Below are 27996 nucleotides of genomic sequence, written 5' to 3'. Positions count from 1 at the left end.
CCGATCTTTATGAAATTTTACATGAGAGTTCCTGGGTATGATATCCCCAGATGTTTTTTTCATTTTTTCGATAAATGTCTTTTATGACGTCATATCCGGCTTTTTGTAAAAGTTGAGGCGGCACTGTCACACCTTCATTTTTCAATCAAATTGATTGAAATTTTGGCCAAGCAATCTTCGACGAAGGCCGGACTTCGGTATTGCATTTCAGCTTGGTGGCTTAAAAATCAATTGATGACTTCGGTCATTAAAAATCTGAAAATTGTAATTAATTTTTTTTTAATATAAAACGATCCAAATTTACGTGTATTTTATTCTTCATCATTTTCTGATTCCAAAAACATAGATATGATATGTTTGTATTAAAAACACGCTCAGAAAGTTAAAACGAAGAGAGGTACAGTAAAGCGTGCTATGCAGCACAGCGCAACCGCTACGGCCGCGCTAAACAGGCTCGTCACTTTCACTGCCTTTTGCACTGGCGGCGGACAACGGTCATTGTGAAAAAAATGCAGTTCGTTCAGTTTCTTCTGTGAGTTCCACAGTTGTATCTATGTCTCTGACTAAATGTAGTAATTTCGCCTTACGCGACTTGTTTTTATCTTCCTTTGTTTTGTGTAATGTGTATGTATACTTTATACATCCATTTTTCATTCGTTTGTTTATGGTCCTCTGTTTATTTTGTTTTGTTTGTTTGCTTGTTTGCTTGTTTGTTTGTCTGCTTGTTTTTTTGTTTTTTTGGTGTTTTTTTTTTTTTTTGGGGGGGGGGGGTTGTTTTTACAGTTAGTCAAGTTTTGACTAAATGTTATAACATAGAGGGGGGAATCGAGACGAGGGTCGTGGTGTATGTGTGTCTGTGTGTGCGTGTGTGTGTGTAGAGCAATTCAGAGTAAACTACTGGACCGATCTTTATGAAATTTGACATGAGAGTTCCTGGGTATGATATCCCCGGATGTTTTTTTCTTTTTTTCGATAAATGTCTTTGATGACGTCATATCCGGCTTTTTGTAAAAGTTGAGGCGGCACTGTCACACCCTCATTTGTTAATCAAATTGATTGAAATTTTGGCCAAGCAATCTTCGACGAAGGCCGGACTTCGGTATTGCATTTCAGCTTGGTGGCTTAAAAATTAATTAATGACTTTGGTCATTAAAAATCTGAAAATTGTAATTAATTTTTGTTTTTATATAAAACGATCCAAATTTACGTGTAATTTATTCTTCATCATTTTCTGATTTCAAAAACATATAAATATGTTATATTAGGATTAAAAACAAGCTCTGAAAATTAAAAATATAAAAATTATGATCAAAATCAAATTTCAGAAATCGATTTAAAAACAATTTCATCATTCCTTGTCGGTTCCTGATTCCAAAAACATATAGATATGATATGTTTGGATTAAAAACACGCTCAGAAAGTTAAAACGAAGAGAGGTACAGAAAAGCGTGCTATGCAGCACAGCGAAACCACTACCGCGCTAAACAGTCTCGTCAGTTTTACTGCGTTTTGCACGAGCGGCGGACTACGGTCATTGTGAAAAAATGCAGTGCGTTCACTTTCATTCTGTGAGTTCCACAGCTTGACTAAATGTAGTAATTTTGCCTTACGCGACTTGTTTTTGTGCTATTGTTTGGAGGGGGGGGGGGGGGGGGGGAGGACAGGGAGGTTGCGGTTGTCCTAGTGCGGCTAGGCTGCAGGCTGACTTAAAGTTTAATTCATTTTATGTTATTCTTTTTAATGCTAGTGCTCTTTGGTCGGCTTTCATGACTGATGCAGTGCTCTAACCATGACCTGTTTTGCTGTTTGTTTCAGTATTTATGTTATTATTGTCTTTTCTTGATCCTTATAACATAAAGAGTAATCAGACGCTCTGCCAGTGGGAATAACTCATAGTACAGTATTTCAGGGTTCGATTACTTCCCTTGTAAGCTCTTCCGGGCAAGAAACACACGCAGAAGCAGAACGCCAGCCACCATCTTGAGTTCTGCGTTCAGTGGGGCATGTAGTATTGTTGCCCCTTGTTTTAGAACTTAGCTTCTCAGGTATTGCTCGAATTCATTCTGCATTGATGCTTATCTGTTCTTTTCTTCGATTGCCACTCTGTACGAGGAACTGGTAGCTTTAGTTACTACCAACACTTGGTTTTGCTCGAATGACGAATGACTGATTGTGCCGGTAGAAGTTAGAGCGAGAATCAGAAGCACCTTTCTGTTTTGACCTTATCTAGAAAGACACTTATATTGCAAACAAAAGCTCTTAAAGATGAGTAGCATGTAACACTATTCAGCATCCTCTCAACGCTTGTTAGCCTGAATTAGTGCATGCTTGAATACGATTTGAGTGGGTAGGGTTGAGTTTGTGGACTGCACCAGTGCACTGGAGAATGGGATGGGTCAGCATTGTCATGTGGCCGAGGTCTTGTCGGTAGCGCAAATAAGTTAGGTTACGCATGGAGTTACGAACACGTAAAGCCTACCTACGTATTCCGTAGCTCCGCAAATGCGGAACTTGGTGGTCACTACGCTTGCTTAGTCGTTAGCGGAGTAACAAAATACGTAAGGAGCTAACGCTGTGCGCAAAGTTGTACTATTTTTAGTGAAGTGGTATATCCCGTGAAGTCGCGTCTAACTAGTGACGTCAAAAGCCTCGAGAAAGTCGATTAGTCTCGGCGATACGGAAAATTCTTTCTTTTTGTGTACTTTACGTCATGATGTTGTGTTTGATTAATACGTAATATAGTATTCGTTTTGTTCTTTATCACGTTGTCGAAGCTGGAGCTCCAAAGCACCGCGGCGGACATTTTAGTGAAGTTGAAATCCACACCTTGCTAGAAAAAAAGAAGCAAAGCAATGAGGATCTGTTCAGCAACATCCGTTGACGGCTGAAGTTCCGCCGCAAAAGCATCCAAAAAAATAACGTACTGCCCGCCATGTTTTTTCGCCACACGCGTGTTGTGCAAAGGTTTACGACAGGGGGGGAGCTGTCGTAACTTTACGGTGAACGTAGCGGCGCAAGTTTCGCTACGCTCGCGTCATGCCCACCACGTTTTCATCTTACGGTGTCCGTAGGCTCTGCGCATATGGCGTAAAGCAGCTACGTAGCCGACAAGACCTCGGCCAATGGAGTTGCTAATCCTGAGCATGGTTGAACCCAAAGTCAGTTCATTTAGCTAGGTCATCATCAGATTTATTTTATTTTATTTGTTACCATAAGAAGCACTGAATTAGTTTGTGCAATCCAAATATCCGCGATTTCTTGAATTTCCAGAAGGCTTTAAACATAAAACTATAAGCCATTAATAGTTGCCCTGTTAAAGTTTAAACCTCTGATTTGTGTGTATTTAAAAAAAATGTAAATATTGCAGTCATAGTTATGACAAAGAACACATCACATGTAAAAGTACAGACCCAAATACAGATTTTTGTGTGAAATGTATGACAATGTTGACATTTTGGAAAACAGTATAAAGGGAATAAAAACTTCCAGTCAGGCCGCTTTTGTTATGTTATGTTAATGTGGTAATGTCCACAAACAAGAAAATAAAGCCAGATCATCATTCATAATTTACGAGTGAGAATCTTAATCATTCATTTTAGTAAATTTATGGATACTGAATTTATGCAATGTGAAGACCAATAACTCATTAGCAAAGCACTTTAGTGATGGTAAGTCTAAGAGGAACTAACATGAATCACATCGTATAAATCAATCTGATACGAGTCTTTTGCTTTTTTCCTGTTGGCGTTACATGTACTCAAAATCAAATTAGTTGGTTACATTTTATTGAGTACAACTATAAGATTGGAAATACTTTGATAAGTCTTGCTTCAGTTTCTTACTGTTAATCTTGCAGGTTGTTTCCTCACTAACCATTGAAAATATAGTGCATGTGCTGTTATGGTGTGAAAAAAATCTGCTGTTGTGACTGTAAGTACTAAGTACAACTTGTAAGTTCATTTCAGCACTTTCCTTTTTTGTGCTTTTTTGCATGGATTTGGTGGAAAAGGAATTAAGAAGAAGCACAGAGAGAGAAACAAGTGCAATGATTGACACTGATTCAGCTGTTACTCATAGTATCATGGTAATGAGTAACAGGGTTAAGTTTGAAAGAAATTGGAAGTTAAAGCACTTGTAAGTTTATTTTATTGCTCAACTGTGTCACAGAGTCTTCAGATTTTGTGTTAGTTCTATCAAATGATTGAGAGAAGAAGTCTTTCAAGAAGGAACTGTCCTTGGAGTTTCATTGACTTTATCACAAACTTTTCTCTTCCAGGAAATGCAGTCTTGAGACAAAAGCCAAACCTTGAGTATGAATCAGTATCCAGGGTTTGTACCCATGATGGTACCTCAGCCCTACATGGTTGCCATGCCCACAGCCATTCCCATGTCTGGAGTCGGCCCTGGTCTTCAGGGATTGTCTCAGGTATGACAGTCTTTCAGTTTCAGATTGTTAAAACTTGCTGAAAATAAAGAATATAAATGTGTTGCTGCTGATTAATTTTACAATTGTATTGATAAGATGACAACATTCGTTCAGCATCACACTCTGTTTGGGCTGATGCATGGCATATAACTTAAAAGTGAATGTTATGACTAGTATAATAGCTGATAATCAAGTTGGCAGTCCAATCAAGTAACACTCTGAATCTGATGCATGGCATATAACTTAAAAGTGAATGTTATGACTAGTATAATAGCTGATAATCAAGTTGGCAGTCCAATCAAGTAACACTCTGAATCTGATGCAGTTTTATACCCCGATACATTTTGAGTTTGATGCAATAATGAATCATTGATTGAATGGTTTACTAAGTACCAAACTTTTGTCATTATTCTGTCAGTCTGTGTACTGACAATTATTAAGGTTCAGAAGCAGGAGAGAAGAAAATGGCAGCATGTGATTATTGAGGAGTAAGCCATCTTGTTATCAAAAGGTGTCACGCGCTGACATGACAGTCCACTTCAGATGTTTATTCAACAGGCGATGCACCCGCACATGGCCGCGGCCCACATGGCAGGATCCCCCGTCGTCACGTCCAGTATGGTCAATTCGTCCGGCATGGCCTCCGCAGTCCGTGCCGCCCAGCTGTCTCAGGGTCAACTGCCGCAGGGGATGGGACAGTTGCCACAGGGCATGGGACAGTTGCCGCAAGGAATGGGACAGTTGCCACAAGGAATGGGACAGTTGCCACAGGGAATGGGACAAATGCCGCAAGGAATGGGACAGTTACAGGGAATGAGTCAGCTGGCTCAAAGCATGGGACAACAGCTGGGGATTCCAGGCATGCAGGGTTTACCTGGCATGCCAGGGATGCATGGTCAGCAGAACCCGCTGGCCATCCCTACAGCCAAGGTCATGCCGCAGATTGGAGGTCAGCAGTCCGGCAGCCCTGACCTCCGGAAACGACCCTTCCCTGCTGACCAGGGCAAGGGGTAGGTTGACATCTGTAGCTGTGAAGTGATTATGGTTAAACAGTGTTAGCTGATAATGAGTCAGTAGTGTGTATTGTTGAAGCTTCTTCTGCTAACAGAATGTCTTTAGTTTTGTTTTGCAAATTGACTTTGCTCTCTTTTACTAGTGTTCTAACTAAATATTGATGTTCTTAGTATGAGAGTTGACTAGAAACAGACCCCCCGCGGGTTAGGGGGAAGAATTTACCCGATGCTCCCCAGCATCTAGTAAGAGGCGACTAACGGATTCTGTTTCTCCTTTTACCCTTGTTAAGTGTTTCTTGTATAGAATATAGTCAATTTTTGTAAAGATTTTAGTCAAGCAGTATGTAAGAAATGTTAAGTCCTTTGTACTGGAAACTTGCATTCTCCCAGTAAGGTAATATATTGTACTACGTTGCAAGCCCCTGAAGCAAATTTTTGATTAGTGCTTTTGTGAACAAGAAACAATTGACAAGTGGCTCTATCCCATCTCCCCCCTTTCCCCGTCGCGATATAACCTTCGTGGTTGAAAACGACGTTAACCACCAAATAAAGAAAGAATGACTAGAAACAGTGTTTTTGTTTTATCAAATGTATGGTTCATATTTCTTTGTGTCAGTCTCCTGTTAGTCTAACTTCTACACCCATCTTTTTTCTGCTATTCTCAGTGATGTACATTTTAGTCGGTCTCCGGTCTCTGACCGATCCAGCAGGACACAGGTCCGATTAACCTACAGAAGAAGTGGTCAAGGGTCCGATCGTTTTTGACAATGATGCGGACTGTTCAATTTTCAAGAGGAAAGCTGGTTTCGGTTTTGCCAAGCGAAAGTAAACACTGCGTGAGGAAAGCTGGTTTCGGTTTTGCCAAGCGAAAGTATGCACTGCGTGTGACCAGTTTGTTGAGTGAACGAGGCACCATATGGGATCTGATTCTTTGAATTAATTTATCCTCAAGTTGGATCAAGAAGAAAAAAAAGAAAACCGAACCCATATGGTGCCTCGAGTGCATTCATTGGCTCAGCAATAAATCGTTTAAACCAATGGGAACCACCCGTGCATGTTCGCACATGCGCAAGGCATTACTTTTCGTCATAATATCCGGAAAAACCGTTGTGCGTTCGAACAAAAATAAAACGAAAGAGAAACGACATGGGTCCGAAAAAAAAGCTCAAAGCAGATAAAAATCAGCAGACATTGATGTCCATGCTGCGTTCGCCAGCCACTGTGGCTTCAGCTGAACCAACAACACCGTCAACCGAGAATGAACTCGTCGAAGTGGAAAGTGATGGTGACAGTCGCGGAAGGTGGAAGAATTTAAACTGAAAAATCTTTTTAAATGCGGTTTTACGAGTCGTGTTTTTGTCCTATTGAAATTGCAATCTCAGGACACTGTGTCCTATTGATTTTCAGTCTTCAGGACAATTGTCCTAAAGGCTGCTAGAAAAATGTACATCACTGATTCTACTACCAGGTCTCGACCTCTCCTGATGACTTCGGTGAATTATAAGACAAGTTCCTGGTCAGATTATCTTCTTGGTGCAATGTTCATTTTTTATTTTGATCGTTTGTCATTGGTTTAGTTAAATGTGACGTTTTATGTGCTTTCAGTGGTCGCTTTGGAAACCGTTGGCAGTCCAATCCGGAACAAGGAGTGGAGGAAGCAAACCTAGATGATTCTCTGTGCGTGTTGGACCACTTCAACTCAGACCTCAACCTGGCCATCGATCCTGACGGGTCAGTGTTAGCATTTTGTGTCATATATCATCATCTATTGACTTCATCTTTCAGATCTATGATTAGTTATGACTTCATCTTTCAGATCTATGATTAGTTATGATCTTTTTATCCAAAAACAAGAGAGGCTAGTTAGTGGAATGTTAAATGTTTGACAATACAAGAAATGTGCAAGTACATTGACCCAGTCGTCAGTATAGTGGACAGACAAACAAATAATTATGAAACAGGAAGGAAACTTCTTGGTATGTTTTTGATCTGATATCTGGTAAGGGATGCCTTTCGACACTGACCATCTGCTTGCTAGAGATCGGACCAAAAACATTGTTAGATAAGTTTCTACCCTATATTTTGTTTGTCTCATGGTTATGTATTTGTCATTCCACTATAAAGATCATTAGTTTGATGTACTTGTGAATGTCTTGTTGTGGTGTTTGGCTTCTAGATTTTGGAACGTCAGCTGTCTGTCAGCTTTATCAGTCATCTGAATAGCTTTATCAGTCATCTGAATTGCTTTATCAGTCATCTGAATTGCTTTATCAGTCATCTGAATTGCTGAATTGCTTTATCAGTCATCTAAATAGCTTTATCAGTCATCTGAATTGCTTTATCAGTCATCTGAATTGCTTTATCAGTCATCTGAATTGCTTTCCTCAGGTGTTAATTCTGTTATACACATTTTTGTTTTTGCAATTTATAAAGAGATTTCACTTGTTCTTTTTCTTTTTATTTTATAATGGATATAGATATGGAGCGAGTGTCTTGCTGGATCCACCTGGATTCTGCTTTACCTGGGCAGGTGCCCGTGCTACCTATGGTGTCTGCAAGGGAAAGGTACAGTGCTCCATTTCTTGTGTTCTTAAATGTAGCATGCTCTTTAACTCCTTTCTCTTGCCTTATTTTCAATTTCCTAAATAAAGAGCAGGGAGAAGTAAAATCACTTTGAGGCATGTATTCCAGACGAAGAAGATCATTACTTACTGCAGTGAAGAGTTCAAGATATAAGTAGAATCTTCAAGGTTTCATTGTAACTTTCCTGTAAACACTAAAAAAAAAGGAGGGAAAAAACACTTAAGGAATGTGACTTTTGCTTTTTATAAAATCAGTTGTTGCTAAAAAAAAAAAATGTATTTCAGTTTTAACCCCTTGACGGCCTTAGGACGGGTATACCCGTCATGCGCTTGTGCAGCCGCAGCGCCTTAGGACGGGTTAACCCGTCTTCTCCGTTCCGGGATTTTCCAGAAATGCTACGTCACTGCTGACACACAAATAGCAGCCAATGGCTTGGTAGGATACCTCATTCTCATGAATAAACATAAATGGTGACGCGGTGTTGCGTCTGAAGGCTATTTTCGGCCTTGGCGACAGGGTAGGGGAGAGAAATCTCGACTCGTCAAAATGGCTGACGGTGACAGTCGACCGGGCCCTTGTAGGGAAAAACAAAGCCGGACTGACGCTACAGGCGGTGCAAATGATTATGGATACTGACAGGGGAAGGGGGAGATCTTCTTTCGGACGATTCGTTGGAAACAGGTAGATGATAGTGATTATAATCCTTTCTTGGAGCGAGCAAAACAGCCACCTGTGTTTGATCCACAGGCACCGGAAGATGCGCCAGACTGATTTTTCAAAAGTTCATATTTAAACATCATTATAAGCCAAACTAATTATTATTTCCATGATTAGACACTAAAAACAGATTCTTGGTTCAATTTCCCTTAAAAATAACATAGGTTTTACTTACCTACCTACTGCCAGTTTGGAGCTAGAATTTTTCTCGAATTATTACACCCCGAACTCCAATATTCCCTGGCAGTCAGGAATGCACATACGCAAGTTTTGATTGGCAGCGAAAGGGTTAATGTTCTTAGAATTTTCCAAGGGACATGGCCTTTGCTTTAAGGAATCTAATGAACTTTTGTTGCATAACATGTATTGTGCTGTGTTTTACAGGTGTACTATGAGGTGCACCTCCTGGAGCACCTGCCTGCGGACTTTGGGGATGATCACCAGGAAATGGACCCCCATGTCGTGCGTATAGGGTGGTCCATTGACTCCGCCTCCTTCCAGCTAGGTCAGAAATAATATTAATAATCATAAAAATAATAATGAACATTTATGAATCACCCCTTCCCACTAGAGCTCATGGCGATGTACAATATATATTTTTTTTTTAAACACCCACAAATGACACAATTTTGAAATAAAGAGACAAACATATAACGTTCCATTTGGTTTGTTTTGTACATTTCACCGATGGCTGTTTTTTTTAGCAAGGAAGCTGTAGTAGGGCCAAATACCAAGACTTATCATGTTATTTGCACATATTTTTACTTGGGTACCAAGAGATGGTGATGTTTTTGTTTTGCTGTGTTTGTAATCTTTCCTTCCCTGATTTGTTAACTTATTTCTTAACTTATTTGATGCAGTTTGTAGCATTGTCTGTCTCCAATTCTCCTCATTCTTTAGGGCCTCTGACTGAAACTTTGAATCCACATGGATACCATATGTGACCCTCACCACGGAATGAGTCGCATGTCACCTTTGCATGATTTTCATATTTTTACATTTTCCTAAAGGGTTTTTTATGCTCTATCCAGTGGTGAAAACCGTTTTAGAAAAGAGCGAAAACTGTTTGAGTTATAAGCCTGTGACTAAGGTGACCCTCACACTGTTACCTGACACTCCCCGGACTTATATTAAGCCTAGTCTAAAACTGTGACATGCTCAGGAAAACTTTTAGCCTAAAAAGGAGACACACAAAGAAAGGCTAGACAAATCCAGTCACACTTATAAGCTCATAAACACACTATAAGTTCAACAAGTTGTTTATTTTTAACAAACTAGTAAATTTAAATCCCGGCATATGTTCATAACTTGTCACAACGTCACAAACTTTATTTAACCTTACAAGTGCACTATGACAGAAAATAAACATAACCCAAGCAAAAAAAACCACATTAAATGACTTTAAATATCAAAACAACACCAGAAACAAAAATCTAACATTATTACACCCGACTAGAGCATTGTGTACATAACCGTCACATCATATCACAAAAATGCAACAAAAAAGGTGACAAAAGACGATTTCTGACCCCTCAGTACAAAACCCATGTAAAAGAGATAGACACCAGACAGCCACAGCAAGGAGAAATGTAACCACAGAGGATGAAAGGAATAACATCCTTTTTCACTTCATCCGTAAATAATTGCTAAAAAATCGAGATTAAAACAACAATTAAACCACACGGAATGAAACCAACATCAAATATAGTTAGAAATGCTTAAAACTATGCAGTTAAAGTGGCAAACAAGCAAAATCCGGTTATAGGGGCTAGACAATTTAAAAAAAAACCCAGCAGCACTCAAACTTTGTTCATAACATCACTGCGTGACATAACTAAAACAGATACATTAAAACATTCTGACCCAACAGGCAAACAAATGTATGGACATCTCCAAATAAATGAGAAGAACCCTTAAGAAGTAAAAGTTGTGGATGAAACCACCATAAATCCACTATACAGCAAAAGAAACCTATGTGTACATAACGGCACGCAAAGTCAGAGGATGAAAGTGCCCATATCAGCTAAAAATGGTGCCACAATAACTGCAATCAACAAATCTGAGAAAGAAATTAGTAGCAAAGGGACACAGTTATCATTTTAAATAAAAAAAACAAGATAACACATGTAGCAGGTAAGAGATAAGAGGGGAAAATACATATGTACATAACGCCACACTGTGACACCTACGATTCTGAGTGATGTATCTTAAACAGATGCACACCTACAAAGGCAGAAATTATTAGAAAACAAATGACACACAGAAGGTACAAATAAAAAAGCAGCCCTGGAACATAAATTCAGATCGTCATCAGAAAATGCAAGAAAAATGAGAATGTGTACATAACATTACAACAGGAGATTATCTTTCATGCATTGAGTGCTGGTGAGTACTGCTCACTTAGATTTTGTCAGTTGGGAAATGATCACTGGTTATCAACAGACATAGGAACAAGAATACATGAAAAAGTCTAAGTGTAATATGATTGTGAAATAAGTTATCAATTCTGAAGATGCTTAAAACAGGATGTGTAAACAAAAAACTTGAAGCTCACAAAAAAAGTCTGGTCTCAGCCATAAGTCTCATGTATGCCTCCAGAAAGATTTAGCAGCAAACTTGTAAATGAAAGCCCAGTGTTCAAGGGACATCATGTAGTCGTCCTCCTTGAAGACTCGTAGGATGTTGCACACGGGTATAAAAAACCTGTACATATTGGAGGCCATTTTCTCTTCCCACACCCCAATTCCACAGGAAGACCTCCCAGGCTCCCTCAACAGTAGCTTTTGTGATCTGAAAGAAAAAACGATTTGCAATTATAGATGCATGTAGTTTCTGAAATGCTTGCTATAATGTTTGGATTTTACACTATCTGCTATCATCACAGCAAAACGATATGAAGTGACGTTATGAACATTTTCAGGGTCATAAAAACAGCTGAATGCAGTCATCTACTGCTCAGCTTTTAATTCTTTTAGCAAAAAAGAACAAGATTTGATCGTAGTAAAGAACTCTCTACTGCACAGCCTTCAGAACAAGATTTTAATAACGTGTACATAATGTCACACGTCAGCCAGACAAGCTATCTCGAACTAAAGGAGTGTGAAGTTATGAACACGCAGTCATGGAAGAAAACACGAATCCCACAGAGAAAAGTCTGAATCTCATAACCCGGTCATTTACAAAGAACAACAAAAAATTAAACCACAAGTCTGAAAGAACGAAAATCAAAGAAAATCATTGATAAAAATTTTAAATATTCCGCGCCTAGCCCGAAGACAGTAATCTCATGATGTGACGTTATGAACATCGCACCGTACTTTCTCAACCGATTTCCTAGCCCGTCAGAAAGTCCCTTTCAACGCAGGAACAAAAGAAATCAACATAGTAATGTTTTCCACCTATTTGTTATCCGTCACAACAGCTTCGTATCTGAACAATCAAAATAAGATTTCTTCATTGTGCGTCAGATCGGAGACTTCGTTTAGCGCGCGATATTTTTGACTTGCACTCAACCATCGTTACAAACAAACAAAACACGTCTCAAACAGCAATATGACTTACAAAATTGATAAAACTTACCATCATTGTGTACATAACACATTTCAAAGAATCACGACAAAACACTTACCTCCTGTGTTCTTTTATTCCTCGTTCGTTTCAAACGCAGACTTCTTCAAATGAAACTACGATCGCATGCTGGAGAACAGTAAACAAAGTTTGTTCACACCCCTTGTAGAAACGAGTCCTTGCGCGTCACGACGCATCACGCAGTTGGCCGAAAAACCTTTCCCGTACCGCTGTTTATCATTGGATTCGTGGTTTAAACTCATTTTCACACAGAAAAATGATTTTTCATCGAAAATCAACAAAAACTTTGTTGTTCTGAAAGTTGAGAATGAATGTCGGCTCATTAATACACTCGGCCGGAAAATCACGACAGAGAACGACGTACATTCTAGCCTATGGTAATCTTCCGGTAAGCTTCGACTCGGCAAACTTCGGGGCACTTCAAACTTTGCAAGGGAAAGACCGACCATTTCAGAATAGAATCTCCGTAGTTTTTCTATATTTTGGACAGTGATCTGACAGTATGCAAACGTTTGCCGAGCACACTGTACAAGGTGTCACAGAATTGCAACAGATCACCGTCAATAATCACCAACAAAACATAGATTATATTCCGTACACGTGAACCACACGCTACGGAGTCATGTCCGAGCCACCCCCTGCGGCTTAGGGGGAAGAATTTACCAGATGCTCCCCAGCTTGTCGTAAGAGGCGACTAACGGATTCTGTTTCTCTTTTTACCCTTGTTAAGTGTTTCTTGTATAGAATATAGTCAATGTTTGTAAAGATTTTAGTCAAGCAGTATGTAAGAAATGTTAAGTCCTTTGTACTGGAAACTTGCATTCTCCCAGTAAGGTCATATATTGTACTACGTTGCAAGCCCCTGGAGCAATTTTTTGATTAGTGCTTTTGTGAACAAGAAACAATTGACAAGTGGCTCTATCCCATCTCCCCCCTTTCCCCGTCGCGATATAACCTTCGTGGTTGAAAACGACGTTAAACACCAAATAAAGAAATAAAGAAAGAAATGTCCGAGCCGAGAAAAATATCTTCTTCGTCAATGCTCTTCATGTTCACGATTTTAAATAAAAAAGAAGCATCAACAAGAGACTTTTTCCGGAGGTTGTATCACTTTTTCTGACTCGACGCCATTTTGTGCCTATGACCATATCCATGCAATGGGCGGAAGTGGGCTAAGCTGTTGTCTGTCATCTCATGATACCATTTCTAATAGACTTTTTGTTCATGCTAAAAGAACTCAATTTGTTGTACAGGTGAGGAACCGTGGTCGTTCGGCTACGGAGGCACAGGCAAGTTCTCCACCAATTGTCGTTTCTCTGACTACGGTCAGCGGTTTGGGGCGGGCGATGTGATTGGTGCCATGCTGGACCTGGACGCCCGCCCGGCCACGCTCTCCTTCCTGAAGAACGGCATCTGGCTGGGGGTGGCTATCCCCCTCCACGGCTTCCCGGTGGGCAGCAAGGACATGGCGCTCTATCCCCACGTGCTGTCCAAAAACACCAGGTTTGGATTGTTCAGCTTCTGCAGGCTAGAGTTCGGCATGGACACATAACACGTGAAATTGTTTATTGTCCATGCAGTACAACCTGAAGGTCTAAATTTTGATAGCTGTGTACCGCTATGTGAAAACTTTGTAGAGAGAGAGAGTGAGATTGTGTGGTCTGTACTCTTGAAATATACTACAGTACCAGTGCTGTTCCCAGACCCAGAGGACAATAGGTCAGTTGCTCTTGGATTCAAAATGTCCTCGCTCCAAACAATTTGTCAAAAGACAACCCACATGTCACAGTTGTCTGACATTCAACCATCCTGGGGTTACAACAATGGGTCAGATCAAGAAAGTATGCGTAAATAACCGGAAGACGGTAGCCTGGGAACACCACTGAAGTACTTGTCCGTTGTTTGAGATTTTTTATGGAAAAAAAATGTTTTGGCAGCACAAATGTAAAGTGGAAATGTGATGGTAAAGCTTATGCATTTTTAATAGCAAACGTACATGGTACTGATAATTAAACAAATAATGCAGTGTTGTTTCCATCTGAGAGCGAATTTGCATCATTTTATTCCCGGTTTTCTATGTGTTTTTGTTGACATAACCAGTTTATGTTAGGTGTATATTTGAAATTCTAATCCCATGTTTTCACCATGACTTTGCCTAGAACTGTACAAGGTTTGTTGCGTGTACTTCAGGGTCAAGGTGAACTTTGGCCAGATGGATCCGTGGTTCCCCCCTCCACAGGGCTTCACCTACATCGGTCAGCTACCTACCACAGACAGGGTGCGAGGCATGAGGAGTCCAGAGCGCAAGGCAGACTGCGAGGTGAGATTGACCTGTCTTGTACACAAACAAGGCTTTTCTTTTTCCTATTCTTTTAATGACAGATTTTGTCATGGTTTCTGTGCATACAATTATCTTTCTTTTATTTTATTTTGGGGTCAGATTAAAAAAAAATTGCTCTCAAAGTGATAGTCGGATTCTTTTTCTTGGTACACTGTTTCGTCAACCCTCAATTATGGGGCTGCTTTGACAAGTATTGAGTGTGTGGATGAGCTCTGAAATTTCAACCAAGGTACTCATTTATTTATTCATTGGTAGGCCAACAGTGTGGTTGTTTATGGGTAGTTTAGTCATCTCATCAGTCCAACATTCCAGGGTTCAAACAAAGAGAGAGTTGTTTATGTTGTCTGGGCTAGGTCAAAAGAAACTGTTTTTATCTTGACCCATCTGGTGTTTTCCTGGACCCTACTGTATGTTAACGAGAGCTTTTCAGGAGTTTTGATGCCTGTGCAGATGATCATGATCGTGGGCTTGCCTGGCGTGGGCAAGACGACCTGGGGGGTCAACATGCAGAAGTCGCACCCGGAGAAACGCTACAACATCATCGGCACTGACACGCTCATCGACAAGATGAGAGTCATGGGACTTCCTCGCAAGCGCAACTACCACGGGCGTTGGGATGTGCTGATTGACAAGGCCAGCAAGTGTCTCAACAAGCTCTTCCAGATTGGTAAGTCCGTCTGGCGTTTCATGTCACTTTGAGCTAAATGTTTCAGTGTTTCAACAAGCTCTTCCAGATTGGTAAGTCCGTCTGGCGTTTCACGTCACTTTGAGCTAAATGTCTCGGTGTTTCAACAAGCTCTTCCAGATTGGTAAGTCCGTCTGGCGTTTCACGTCACTTTGAGCTAAATGTTTCAGTGTCTCAACAAGCTCTTCCAGATTGGTAAGTCCGTCTGGCGTTTCATGTCACTTTGAGCTAAATGTTTCAGTGTTTCAACAAGCTCTTCCAGATTGGTAAGTCCGTCTGGCGTTTCACGTCACTTTGAGCTAAATGTCTCGGTGTTTCAACAAGCTCTTCCTGATTGGTAAGTCCATGTGGCTTTTCTGGCTTTTCCCCCGTCACTTTGAGCTAAATGTCTCAAGTGTTTCAACAAGCTCTTCCAGATTGGTGAGTCCCTGTGGCTTTTCTGGCTTTAACCTGTACCTTTGAGCAAAATTCTCAGTTCTGCATGGCTGGAGTGAATGGTGTGTGCACTAGTTATTTCTTTCAGATAATAATAATAATAATAATAATAACGGGCATTTATAAAGCGCCTTATCAAAAGTTCAAAGCGCGGGACAACAATACATGTATACAAAAATCATACAATCACTATCAGATTCAAACAACACATCATGCACATCTCACATCCCCAGACTCTATACTAAGGAACTATCCGTAGTGTTGTTGGAACAAGTGAGTTTTCAAATTGGACTTAAAAGATGAAATGGATGGAGAGTGACGTAATTGAAAGGGGAGTGAATTCCATAACTGAGGTCCATAATACGAAAACGTGCGGAAGCCATGAGCCTTGCGTTTAAAGCGACCTTGACAGAGAAGTCGAGCATCATCAGAAGAACGAAGGGTGCGAGAGGGAGTGTAGAGAGAGACCAGTTCAGAAAGATAGGCAGGTGCCGATTCAGAGATGATATTGTAGCAGAAGCAGGCAGCTTTATACCTAATACGTTCAGATACAGGAAGCCAGTGAAGTTCTTTCATGAGAGGAGTGCAGGGTTGTCGATGCTGTGCTCTGAAAATGAGACGTGCAGCAGAGTGTTGTACTTTTTGCAAGGGTTGGAGAGTGGAGTCAGGGCAGCCTATGAGAAGGGAGTTGCAGTAATCTAATCTGGACAGAATGCAGGATGTAACGAGAGTTTTAGTGGCATCAACAGTGAGAAATTTTCTTATGGAACCTATTCTTCTGATCTCAAAGTAACATGTCTGACAGACTTTTTTGATGTGTTGTTTCATTGAGAGGTGGGAGTCCATGATGAACCCAAGATTCCTAGCACTATCAGAGAGAGAAATGTCACTAGAACCTACTGTGATGGAGGCTGGAAGGGAAGTGGTCGAACAGGAAGCTCCAGAGAAAAGAAGAAATTCAGTCTTGTCATCATTTAACTTGAGCATATTGTTTGTCATCCATGATTTAATATCTGAAGTGCAGTTTTGGAGAGTGTGCGTCACCGCTTGGATTTCTGTAGGCTTGCACGCTTGTTGGAGTTGTGTGTCGTCTGCAAAGAGGTAGTGATTGACTGCGTGTTGCTTGATGACGGCAGAGAGAGGAGTGGTGTATAATACAAATAAAACTGGGCCTAGAACTGATCCCTGGGGAACGCCGAAACAGAGAGGAGATGGAGGAGATGAGAGATTATTGACAGACACATACTGACTACGGCCCTGTAGATATGAACTAAACCAGTGAAGAGCGGTAGAGTGAATGCCAAAAACAGATTCGAGACGAGAGAGCAGAACAGAGTGATCGATCGTATCGAACGCAGCTGAGTTATCCAAGAGAAGCAGAACTGATAGGTCATCATTATCCAGAGCAGAAAGAATGTCATTCACAACACGAAGCAAAACAGTCTCGGTGCTGTGGCCAGCCCTATACGCTGACTGAAGAGGGTTGCAGAGGTTGTTGGTTTCAAGGTGGGAGAGAAGCTGACTAAGCACTACTTTTTCCAGAATTTTAGAAATGAATGGCAAGTTGGAAACAGGCCTATAGTTTTTCAACTGATTTTTATCCAGAGATGGTTTCTTGATCAAAGGTTTAACTACTGCAGTTTTCAAGTCCATTGGCACTAAGTTATATTGCGAGCAGTGTGTAAACTTTTAGCTTAATATTGCTGTGAAACATTAACTTCCATATCCCTTCTGGATTTTATTTCTTGCACTCCAACTCTCATATTGGTCATTCTGGAAAAAATGTCATGGAGTCATTGTCCTTAAAATGAGGATATCTGAACTGCATAACATCACAGCCTTTGTTTTATTTTATGAAATATGTCAGACTTGGGCACGTTTGGGTGTTGCTTTGCCCAAAGTTTCACAAAGCGATACATTTGTCCCAACAGCCAGCAAGCGCAAAAGGAACTACATTCTGGACCAGACCAATGTGTATGCATCAGCGCGCCGAAGAAAGATGAAGTTCTTCAACGGTTTCTTCCGAGTGGCGGCTGTAATACAACCAGAGGACCCGGAAGTACAGAGACGATCACATAAGAGAACTGTTGAAGATGGTAAGATCGGCATTCTCCCTTTACAAACAGCTAAATCATGTCTTCTAGCGGAGGGGGTCTTAAAATGGAGGTCATTTACAGGAGCTATGAATTTCTTTCTTTATTTGGTGTTTAACGTCGTTTTCAACCGTTCAAGGTTATATCGCGACAGACAGGAGCTATGCAGTGAAAATCTGAAATAGGAGGGTCTTGAGAAGGAGGAAGTCTTAAATTGGGGGGGGGGGGGGGGGGGGGGGCCTTATAAGGGGGGTTCCACTGTAATGAGAGGTCTATAATTTTCACCTGTCAAAACCAGCCACCTGCAAAATAGGAAAATGTTTGCCTTGTCCCAAAAGGGTCAATTTATACCAGGCACCACTGTACCATGTCTCATTTGAAAAAAGTGGTGATCATCTTGGTTGAGAAAGTAATGGTCATCTAAGTATGCTGGCCGCCATTATTTGTTATTTGCCCGAGTCTTGAATCAGTTCTTAGAAATGAGTAAAGCAGACCTGTCTTCTGCTACAATAAAGTAATTACGGTAAATAAATAGTCATCTGCTGCAGAGCTACATGTGCCACAGATACATGAAAACAGAAATCACATGTTGTCCATAAAGTATGCTAAATGAGTGACACACCAACACCGCAGATACAAGCAGCCATCCCTCCACCATAACACATGTTTTCAAAGTATATCTTCAGTTATGTGTTGCTGAAAACAGGTAAAATTGTTCCGGAAGCTGCTGTCCTGGAGATGAAGGCCAACTTTGTTCTACCTGAGGAGAGGGAGAACCTCTACGATCGCATCGACTTCATTGAGCTGCCCAGAGAAAAAGTGGTTCCCTTGATAGAACAGTAAGTTGTCACTTTGTTTTACCTGAAGAGAGGGAGAACCTCTACAATCACATAGACTTCATTGAGCTGCCTAGGGAAAAAGTGGTATAGAACAATAAGTTGTCGAAAACTTGTTGGCTGTGCACATTATTTATGAAAGGGGGGAAGAGTCTGCCTGAATAGTAGCGCTGCGCTTGATTAAAGGCACAGCCTTTCCGTGTAACCAATTTGTCTCACCTTCTTAGATCTGGTTTTTATGTGGGATGAATTTACTTCTAGTATCAATCTGCCAAATTGATGCATCCACAAATTGTGGCTCTGCAAATGAATCTGTCAGGATGTTAATGTTAGGTATAAGTTCAAGTGAAGTCATGATCTTACTCCATGTAATCCCTGGCCACATCTCAGATAGTTAGCCTTACTGTTTTACATGGAGGGACGGTCACTTTGAAGAAAGCCCATAGGTCAACAATGAAACTGAAAGTAGTGTGGGTTAGCTCACAATGAAACTGAAAGTAGTGTGGGTTAGCTCACAATGAAACTGAAAGTAGTGTGGGTTAGCTCACAATGAAAATGTTTTTTTCAGTACTGTGCGTTTCAAGGCAAAAGAGTTGAACTGTGTTTCTGGTTTGTGCAGATACGTGAGGGAGGGTCAGGAGAAGAGACCTCCACGAGAAGAAGTCTTCCGTCATGACAATCGCTTTCAGAGGCCAGATGTAAGTACTTTTTTTTCATATTGATAACAGAAATCATGGTATGGAGGTCCTCTTCTGAGGGGGGGGGGGGGGGGGGGGAGAGAAATCATAAATGGAATAATGGAATTGTCAATCCTCTTCTGTGAGAGTGAGGAATATTGCTTGTTGAATTTGTAGTATCAGTACCATTAAAAAAAGAAAATGCCTTTAAAGACGAACAGTGCTCTTGAGCTCTTGTTGTGTAGTTTCCAGTGGACTGTAATTACTCCAACATTTGTTACAGGAAGTGTCGTTTCCAAATCTATATACAGCAGAATGCAGGTTGCCACCTGTGTATTCTTTCACCTAGGGGTATGTTTGACACAGCAGAATGCAGGTTGCCACCTGTGTATTCCTTCACCTAGGGGTATGTTCACCTAGGGGTATGTTTGACACAGCTTACCAACACTCCAACTTGACACATGTAACTTGTGACCGTGCAGAACTACGGTCAGCCAGGCTCGCACCCCTACGGCCAGCGCCCCATGATGGGGGGCTCCAGCGGCCCCACCAAATCTCCCATGGGTCAAGGTCAGCCCAAGACAGAGCCGTGGTACGGGGAAGGGGACGGTCTGTTGGGCAGCGCGCCCGGAATGAACGAGCCCAACACCAAGCGCATGAAGATTGAGCAAGGGCTGGGCGCCCCCCGACAGCAGCAAGGGGGGGCCCTGGACCTGTTGAAGCAGCAGTACGACGAGGCAGAGCAGCAGGACGCAGGTCAGTGGGGGCAGCTGACCGGGCAGCAGGAATTCGTAACCATCAAAGAGGAGCAGAGGTGGGTTCATCACCAGGACCCCGCCGCCATGATGGGAGCCGGTCTGAGCATGCAGGGCACCCCCCTGCCCCCGCACCTGGCCCAGCAAGGGGGGGCTCTCATCGTGTCCTCACCCCCCGGCAGTGTCCCCCTGGGTGCCCACCCCCACCACACCTTGGGTGCCCAGCCCCCTCCTCCCCCTCCCCCCGTCCTGGCCCACACCGCCGCCGGCCCTGCCCTGGTGGCCCTCACCCCTCTCCCTCCCCCCGGCCCACCCCCCACCATGCTGACGATGGGGGGTGCAGGTGCGCTAGGGGGCCCTCCCCCGGGCTTCCACCCCCACCTTCACCCGGCAGACGGTGGAGCCCACGCACACCAGCACGCGTTGAGTCAGGCTGGCTGGCTGCAGGTGGAGAGCAGCGCGGGAGCCACCGGCCGCTTCCTCCAGTCTGGCGTCGATTCACAAGCTGGGTTGAGAGACTGGAGCCAGCAGCAAGGAGGGGAGGAGCCGCAGCAAGGGGGCTGGCAGGGGGCCGGCTCGCAGCAACAAGGCCGGCAGGGGGCCGGCTCACAGCAACAACAAGGCTGGCAAGCCCAGGACAGAGCCAGAGACGCACACAAAGGCTGGCAAGCTTCCGACAACACTGCAGACAGCAACAGTGGTGCAAACAACTGGCAGCCGAGCGAGCGCGGCAGATCCTACGACCAGGGCCGAGGGAAGTTTGGCGGTGCAGGCGGTCAAGGCGACTCCTCCAGACCCGGTGGTTTTGACTCGCAATCTCAAGGCTATGGTGGCGGCAGCAACGCGGGGGGCGAGTTCTCCAGCCGTAGGCAAGATGACTTTAGCCGTCCACCCCCAGATGTGAGAGGTGGTGGTGCTAGCGGAAGATCTGATGACTTTCAGGGCGGCGACAGCAGGAGTGGTACAGGAGGTGGTGGTGGCAGAGGTGGGTATGGGGGTGGGGGAGGTGGTCAGTCCTATGGTGACAGTAGTAGTAGTGACCGATGGAGCTCATCCCAGCAGAAGAGCGGTGGTAACGATCGCTGGGGTTCTGAGTCCGCTTCCCGTCAGGACCGTGCCGGCCAGCAGGACTCGGGTGACAATCGCTGGTCGGGTGGCGCCCGCTCGGACAGCAGAGGTCAGACTGACCGATATTCAGGAGGCGGTAGACAAGACGGGCGCGGCCAGAACGATCGCTGGGCTTCACGAGGGCAAGATTCATCGTCCAGTCGGGATCGTGGCGACCGAGACAACCGCGATCGTGGCCGGGAAAGAGAAAGAGACAGGGGTGGTCGAGACCGGGACCGGGATCAAGACAGGGACAGTTACCGGGATCGGGACAGAGGCAGCAGGGATCGGGACAGGGACCAGGACAGCAATGAACCACGCCAGCGCCGCAGAAAATCCAAATGGGACACTCCTGACGAGGAAGACGCCAAGACGTCAGACTTCCCACAGCCTGTCATCAAACAAGAGCCAGGCACTGCCGACTTCAAGGGTCCCTCCTCCTCCCAGTCAGACCAGCAGCAGTATTACAACCGCCAAGGCCAGTACAAGTCCCCGGACGGCGACGGATCCAGGAACCCTCCCCCCTTCCCTCCACAAGGAATGAACTTCAACAGACCCCCACCTCCCTCCTCCAGCTCCGGACCAGGGGGGCCACCCCCAGGGATGGGAGGACCGGGCAACTTTGCCAAAGACCGCGCTGCTGAACTGCCGTCCCTGTTGGACGTTCGCTTCGGCAACCGCCCACCCCCACCTCCCGGGGGGCGTGATTTGCGAGACGACGCTCCCAAGTCCAGCGGGGGTAGAGAATCTTCCCTCCTTGGTCCCGTCCCCTCCGCCCCTCCCTCCAAGTTGCCCGGTGCTGGCAGTGCTGGGGGGAGCAAGCCCGGTGATTCCATGCCCAACATTGCAATCCCTCCCCCCAGAGACGGTGGACCTCCTCCCGCTAGAGACGGACTTCCAGCCCCAAGAGACGGACTTCCACCCCCCAGAGATGGACTTCCACCCCCCAGAGACGGACTTCCACCCCCCAGAGACGGACTTCCACCCCCCAGAGACGGACTTCCACCTCCCAGAGATGGACCACCACCCCCCAGAGACGGTGGACCTCCCCCCTCTTTTGGTGGTAGTGGACCGGGCGGGCCAGGCGGACCAGGAATGAACCGACCTCCGTTTCCCCATGGCGGACCACCTGGTGGACCTCCACGCTTCTCCGGCCCAAATGCTCTGGACATAGGTGGTATGGGAGGAGGGATGGGAGGTGGCCAGCGACCCAACTTCCGAATGGACGGTCCTCGCGGCCCCATGCGGCCCCGAAATCCACAGAACTTCAGCGGTCCTCCGGGGGGCATGGGGCCCATGGGTGGCCCGCCCCCTAACGCTCCCTGGAACCAGAACCGCTTCGGTGGACCGCCGGGGGGAAGGGGCATGCCGCCTCGCCCTCCCCGATTCGACGGACCAGGGGGCCCAGGTGGGCCTGGCGGTCCAGGAGGTCCCGGGGGTCGATTCCCTGGAGGCCCCGGCCCCATGAGGTGGCCCAGGGGCCCACGCTAGACTGTTGGTGGCTCATGAAGGGGCACACCCTAGACTCTGGATGACTCATGAGGTGGCCCACGGGCACACGCTAGACTGTTGGTGGCTCAAGGGAGACCAACTGACATGCTTGACTATTGATGATTCGCTGACGTACAGTATTGGGCAGTGCTAATCAGTGGACAGTGTCTCAGTGACTGAAAGTTAGCTCTACATGTTTTTGTTTGACCATCACCAATATGAAGATGAGATTCTTTTTTCTCTCTGAATCGCTATGACTCTGAAAGAAAACTGACTATTTCAGTCGTTTAATTGGCCACAGTAACTCTTCAGCATTACCTGTGGTATAGTGTGTAGGTATCATCCTGTGCTGGGGCTTTCGCTTTGCTAAAGTTAGTCGTAAATATTTCATCAGTTCCAGATCATCAAAAACATTTTTCTGTTCCTGGTATCTGCGTTATCTTTTGTGTGTGAGCATCACCACAGCTGTACTGGACTGAAATGGTTAGTTCATGAATTGTGCAGCTTTAACCCAGTGCAAGGATTGTGGTTGTAAGCTGCTTTAATATTTGTTGCCATATGAGAGGCCAGTTGCTGTGGCATGTTTGCATTTTATGCTCGAGTATTTGGGGCAATGGTATGGATGCTTGGCTTTTGAAGTTGATTGTAATGTGTGCTTCAGGCTATGAGGTGAGTGTGGAGTACCTCAGACAGCATTCAATTGTTAATTGACCAACTCCAGAAATAACTAGCCAGTTTGTATTGGTTGTGAAAGAGTGACTACCCATGCTTTTCTCGAGGCAAACTTTCCACTTGTGCTCCTTGTCCACATGTCTCAGACACACCCGTCGCTAGTAACAGGCCTATGTCATGTGGAAAAGTTTGCCTCAATAAAAGCAAGAGTATTCACTCTTTCGCAACCCACACAAACCCGACAGAGTTATTTCCCCTCATCATCTCTTGTGTTCGTTGTTTTAGGGCCTCCTTGATCAAATGTCAAAACTTTGAGATTGATTATGAAGTGTCCGCCTGCTTTTATAACTTTGAGATTGATTATGAAGTGTCCGCCTGCTTTTATAACTTTGAGATTGATGATGAAGTATGGCTCTGCTTATACGTTTGTTTGTTTATTTCAACAGTGATTTTAATGTGAAAAATGTACCTCGCCATCCTTCCCTAGCATTCCCTTCAAAGTTTAATCATACTCCAAAGCCATCACAAACTCGAAGAACTGTACATGAAATATGCAGAGGTCATTTTTTTTCAACTGTACTGAGAGTGAGAGTGCATCAACTGTGTCCAGAAACTGAAGTTGAAGGAATAAGAATTGCACAGGGAAAGTTTAGTATGAATCAGTTCAACCATGTTTTGTAAAGTACGCAGCTGAAAATGTGTAGTAATTTATGAAATTGGTCATAAGCAAATGTGTGTCATGTTCAATGAATGTATCATGTGTAGCATTGTAATGCTGCAGAACACATTTTGCCACAGCATGTTTGCCGAGTGTGTTAAAGTTGAGGTTTACGTAACGTGTTAAGCTTACAGAACACATCATTGTAGTGTGTTGTGGAAGGAAGGTCTCCAACGTGTAGCTACTACAGTCGGCATGTATGTCAAGTGTTTTGTAGAAGGAAGGTCTCCAACGTGTAGCTACTACAGTCGGCATGTATGTCAAGTGTTTTGTAGAAGGAAGGTCTCCAACGTGTAGCTACTACAGTCGGCATGTATGTCAAGTGTTTTGTAGAAGGAAGGTCTCCAACGTGTAGCTACTACAGTCGGCATGTATGTCAAGTGTTGCCCCTGGAGCAATTTTTTGATTAGTGCTTTTGTGAACAAGAAACGATTAACAAGTGGCTCTATCCCATCCCCCCCATCGCGATATAACCTTGAACGGTTGAAAACGACGTTAAACACCAAATAAAGAAAGAATGTCAAGTGTTTTGTAGAAGGAAGGTCTCCAACGTGTAGCTACTACAGTCGGCATGTATGTCAAGTGTTTTGTAGAAGGAAGGTCTTCAACGTGTAGCTACTACAGTCGGCATGTATGTCAAGTGTTTTGTAGAAGGAAGGTCTCCAACGTGTAGCTACTACAGTCGGCATGTATGTCAAGTGTTTTGCACCCCCCGCGGGTTAGGGGGAAGTATTCCCGATGCTCCCCAGCATGTCGTAAGAGGCGACTAACGGATTCTGTTTCTCCTTTTACCCTTGTTAAGTGTTTCTTGTATAGAATATAGTCAATTTTTGTACAGATTTTAGTCAAGCAGTATGTAAGAAATGTTAAGTCCTTTGTACTGGAAACTTGCATTCTCCCAGTAAGGTAATACATTGTACTACGTTGCAAGCCCCTGGAGCAAATTTTTGATTAGTGCTTTTGTGAACAAGAAACAATTGACAAGTGGCTCTATCCCATCTCCCCCCTTTCCCCGTCGCGATATAACCTTCGTGGTTGAAAACGACGTTAAACACCAAATAAAGAAAGAAAGAATGAAGTGTTTTGCGATAGAATGAGAGGATAGCTCTGCCTGGAATCATGGTGTGCTAGATTGACAGTTGATGACTTCCATGCTATTAGGGCTTTTGTCATGTCAACATGTGGTTTGGTCAGTTCATTATTCCACCGGTCAGTGCATCATTGACTAAGCTTTAAAGCTCTACTTTATGAGACTGGAGGCATTATGGTAACTGCTGCAGTGAGACGTGTGTGGTGCCAGTACTTTCATTTTTGTAGCAACTGAATTAACTACCTGTACCATGAAAAATATGATGGGGAAACATGGTATAGGCACTATCTAGGGGGAAAACTGGCGAGTTTCAACAAACACTGCTCACTGGAGCGGTAGCAAAAGCAGCGACCAGGCAGGAATGATTAAGTGTTCAGATATCTGTGTTTCTGGTTTTGCTGTTACATTGTTCTAACCACTGCTGCTGCTGTCGTTTTGCTGTCTAAAGTCACCTTTAGAAATGCAGATATAGTCATGTAGTGAATGAATCCATTTACTGTTCGGTACCAGTGATAAACTGTATGATCCAAGTACAAACTATGTAACAAAATGAAGCTGAACAATACACCGTACATTGCTACAGAGCATGCTCCAGATACATGCAGGCTACTGCAGTGAACAGAGTGCTGATCACACAGTCATTCAAAATCACTAGGATCAGCATTCTTTTTTGAAGGTTGTTTTAATTTGACGATTTTTTTCCACAGAAAAAGTGAGCATTTGTTGGGAAAATGTTCCAAGCCAGTTGGAAAATAAAAATAAATTGCACAGATACAGTAGAACATGCCATGGTTATTTCCTGTTCAAATAGATGTACACTGTGATTGTTTATTTGTTTAAAGGCACAGTAAGCCTCCCGTAAACCATCACAGAGCTCCCCGAGCGTCTACATACAGTACAAGCATACTTCCATTTGAACGCTCACCGAACGGGAACATCCTGGCTGCTTTCTGTCGAGCGTGAGAAATTTTCAAAGAATTTATTTTCGTGGACTTAGGCCTCAACAGTAATGGCGCCTCGTTTTGGTGCTGGACGGCTGTTATGATACCGGAAATCACGCCCGGACAGTAAGCCTCCCGTAAACCATCACAGATACTGTCAGGCTTTTACACACAGTACAAACACCCTTCCATTTGAACGCTCACCAAACGGGAACATCCTAGGTGCCCTACGTAAAGAGCGAGCAATTTTTAAAGAATTAATTTTGCAGATTGTCTCGAACACTTTTTGGACCCATCCTGAACTCAGGTCAAACATGAGTTACTTCCCTTCGGGTCTCATTCTATCGATGTAAACTGGCGATAGCCGTGAATCGATGATTATCAAAATGTTTTTGGACCGTGGTGCGTTTTTGCGCTGGACCTAACTTTTAAAATCTAAATAATAAATTGACTCAAACATTCTTTAATCATAAAAGAATTCTTTTTTCATCAAGACAAGATCAGTACAATTCGAAGTTGTGAAAGTTTGAAAAAAGAAAAGCCCGGAAGCAGGGTCACGCAAGGGTCGTAGCAGACGACGGTTTATCAGTGCATAAAGTATCGCCGTTCCTCTCAACAGGCAAAAGCCATCGCTAGAGTTCTTGTGAACCACAGCCGTTTGTTTCGTGCATAAAAACGTGCTATTGTAAATAAGCTCACATCGAGTCGCATTCAAATGACTAACTGACGACTACATTGTGAAAAAGGGAAACTGGATCACACGGGTTCACGATGGCTCAGGGGTAAGATAAACCACGCAAAAATAAATTCTTTGAAAATTGCTCGCTCTTTACGTAGGCCACCTAGGATGTTCCCGTTTGGTGAGCGTTCAAATGGAAGGGTGTTTGTACTGTGTGTAAAAGCCTGACCGTATCTGTGATGGTTTACGGGAGGCTTACTGTGCCTTTAAACTCGGTAGTTACCTTTACAGTATACTGAAAAGGATAAGAAATAATGTTAGTGTCTGGGATGTTCATAAGAACACCAGGTTTATGTATCAGTTAAGAAATTTTATGTGTAAAAATGTAGATAGTGAAAGCATGTAGCTCAAATCATTAAACATGGCATTTCCATTTTTTTGATGATTCTACTTTGGTTTCCCGGTTGGTTGGTCTGTTTGTTTATTCTGTGTCTTTTTAATTAATGCTTTAATTGTATGGATAGAAGGTATTCAGACTTATCAAAACCATTGAATATAGTTCTGTCACATGTGTTTCTTTTAATAATTTATTTGCTTCGGATTTATCCAAAACCAATTCACAAGCTTACAAAGCAAGCTTCATTTCTCAGATCCAGCCCCATGCAAGTCTATTTGGCAATCACAGGCAGATGAGAGAGTTGTAAGCCCCATCTAAGTCTATTTGGCAATCACAGGCAGATGAGAGAGTTGTAAGTGTAAGTGTTTTTCCCCTTTGTCGTAAAATCCCATGCATTGCTTTGAATTCTTGTGAATGAAAACTAAGTTTCCAACTCATTATGGAATGGTGTGGTCAGGTCTAGTATTACCATATTTGGACAACCTTTTTTCCTCATATTTTTGTGTTCTTTATTTTTTTCAATTACAGCAAAAAGATTGAGCATTGTATTTATTTATTCTGTTGAATGAGCTGGTTAATGTTCTGGAATTGTACCAGTTGATATGAGCGGATTTGTGTGACTGGATAAAATGGAATGGCTGCTTATGATTAAGATGTGTTGCACAAAAAACACAAGTTTCCAGTCTTGTTACTTGAATATTAACAGTTGTGCTCTGGTTTTCTCCAAATGGCAAATAACACTAAACAAGTAA

At 43.3% G+C, this 27996-nt stretch overlaps 1 protein-coding gene across 2 annotated transcripts; it reads left to right on the top strand.

The window, feature by feature from the left end:
* Positions 1-1931: 1931 nt before the first annotated feature.
* LOC138958034 (collagen alpha-1(I) chain-like) lies at positions 1932-27996 on the top strand. Of its 2 annotated transcripts, XR_011453271.1 has the most exons (14): positions 1932-2045; positions 4277-4426; positions 4985-5436; positions 7045-7170; positions 7917-8004; positions 9124-9244; positions 13581-13830; positions 14518-14647; positions 15119-15335; positions 17720-17884; positions 18588-18720; positions 19337-19415; positions 19877-27532; positions 27582-27996. XR_011453271.1 is itself a non-coding variant. In XM_070329071.1 (13 exons), the coding sequence occupies exons 2-13, from the start codon at positions 4313-4315 to the stop codon at positions 22745-22747; spliced, it is 4746 nt and encodes a 1581-aa protein (XP_070185172.1). In that variant the 5' UTR covers positions 1932-2045; positions 4277-4312; the 3' UTR covers positions 22748-27996. The 2 variants fall into 2 exon arrangements, 1 of the variants encoding a protein (XP_070185172.1); XM_070329071.1 differs by having other exon boundaries at positions 19877-27996.

Source organism: Littorina saxatilis, linkage group LG2 (assembly GCF_037325665.1).
Source record: "Littorina saxatilis isolate snail1 linkage group LG2, US_GU_Lsax_2.0, whole genome shotgun sequence".
Taxonomy (NCBI): Eukaryota; Metazoa; Mollusca; class Gastropoda; order Littorinimorpha; family Littorinidae; genus Littorina; species Littorina saxatilis.
Note: the sequence above shows the minus strand (reverse complement) of the source record. Positions and strands in the feature narration are given on the sequence as shown.

What these genes read in the sequence shown, in the direction of transcription:
- LOC138958034 (XM_070329071.1), top strand. Translation starts at nt 4,313, where the DNA reads ATGAATCAGTATCCAGGGTTTGTACCCATGATGGTACCTCAGCCCTAC. An exon ending in CTCCGCCTCCTTCCAGCTAG is followed by an intron (nt 9,245 to 13,580) that starts GTCAGAAATAAT and finishes TTTGTTGTACAG; the next exon opens with GTGAGGAACCGTGGTCGTTC. An exon ending in GTGCTGTCCAAAAACACCAG is followed by an intron (nt 13,831 to 14,517) that starts GTTTGGATTGTT and finishes CGTGTACTTCAG; the next exon opens with GGTCAAGGTGAACTTTGGCC.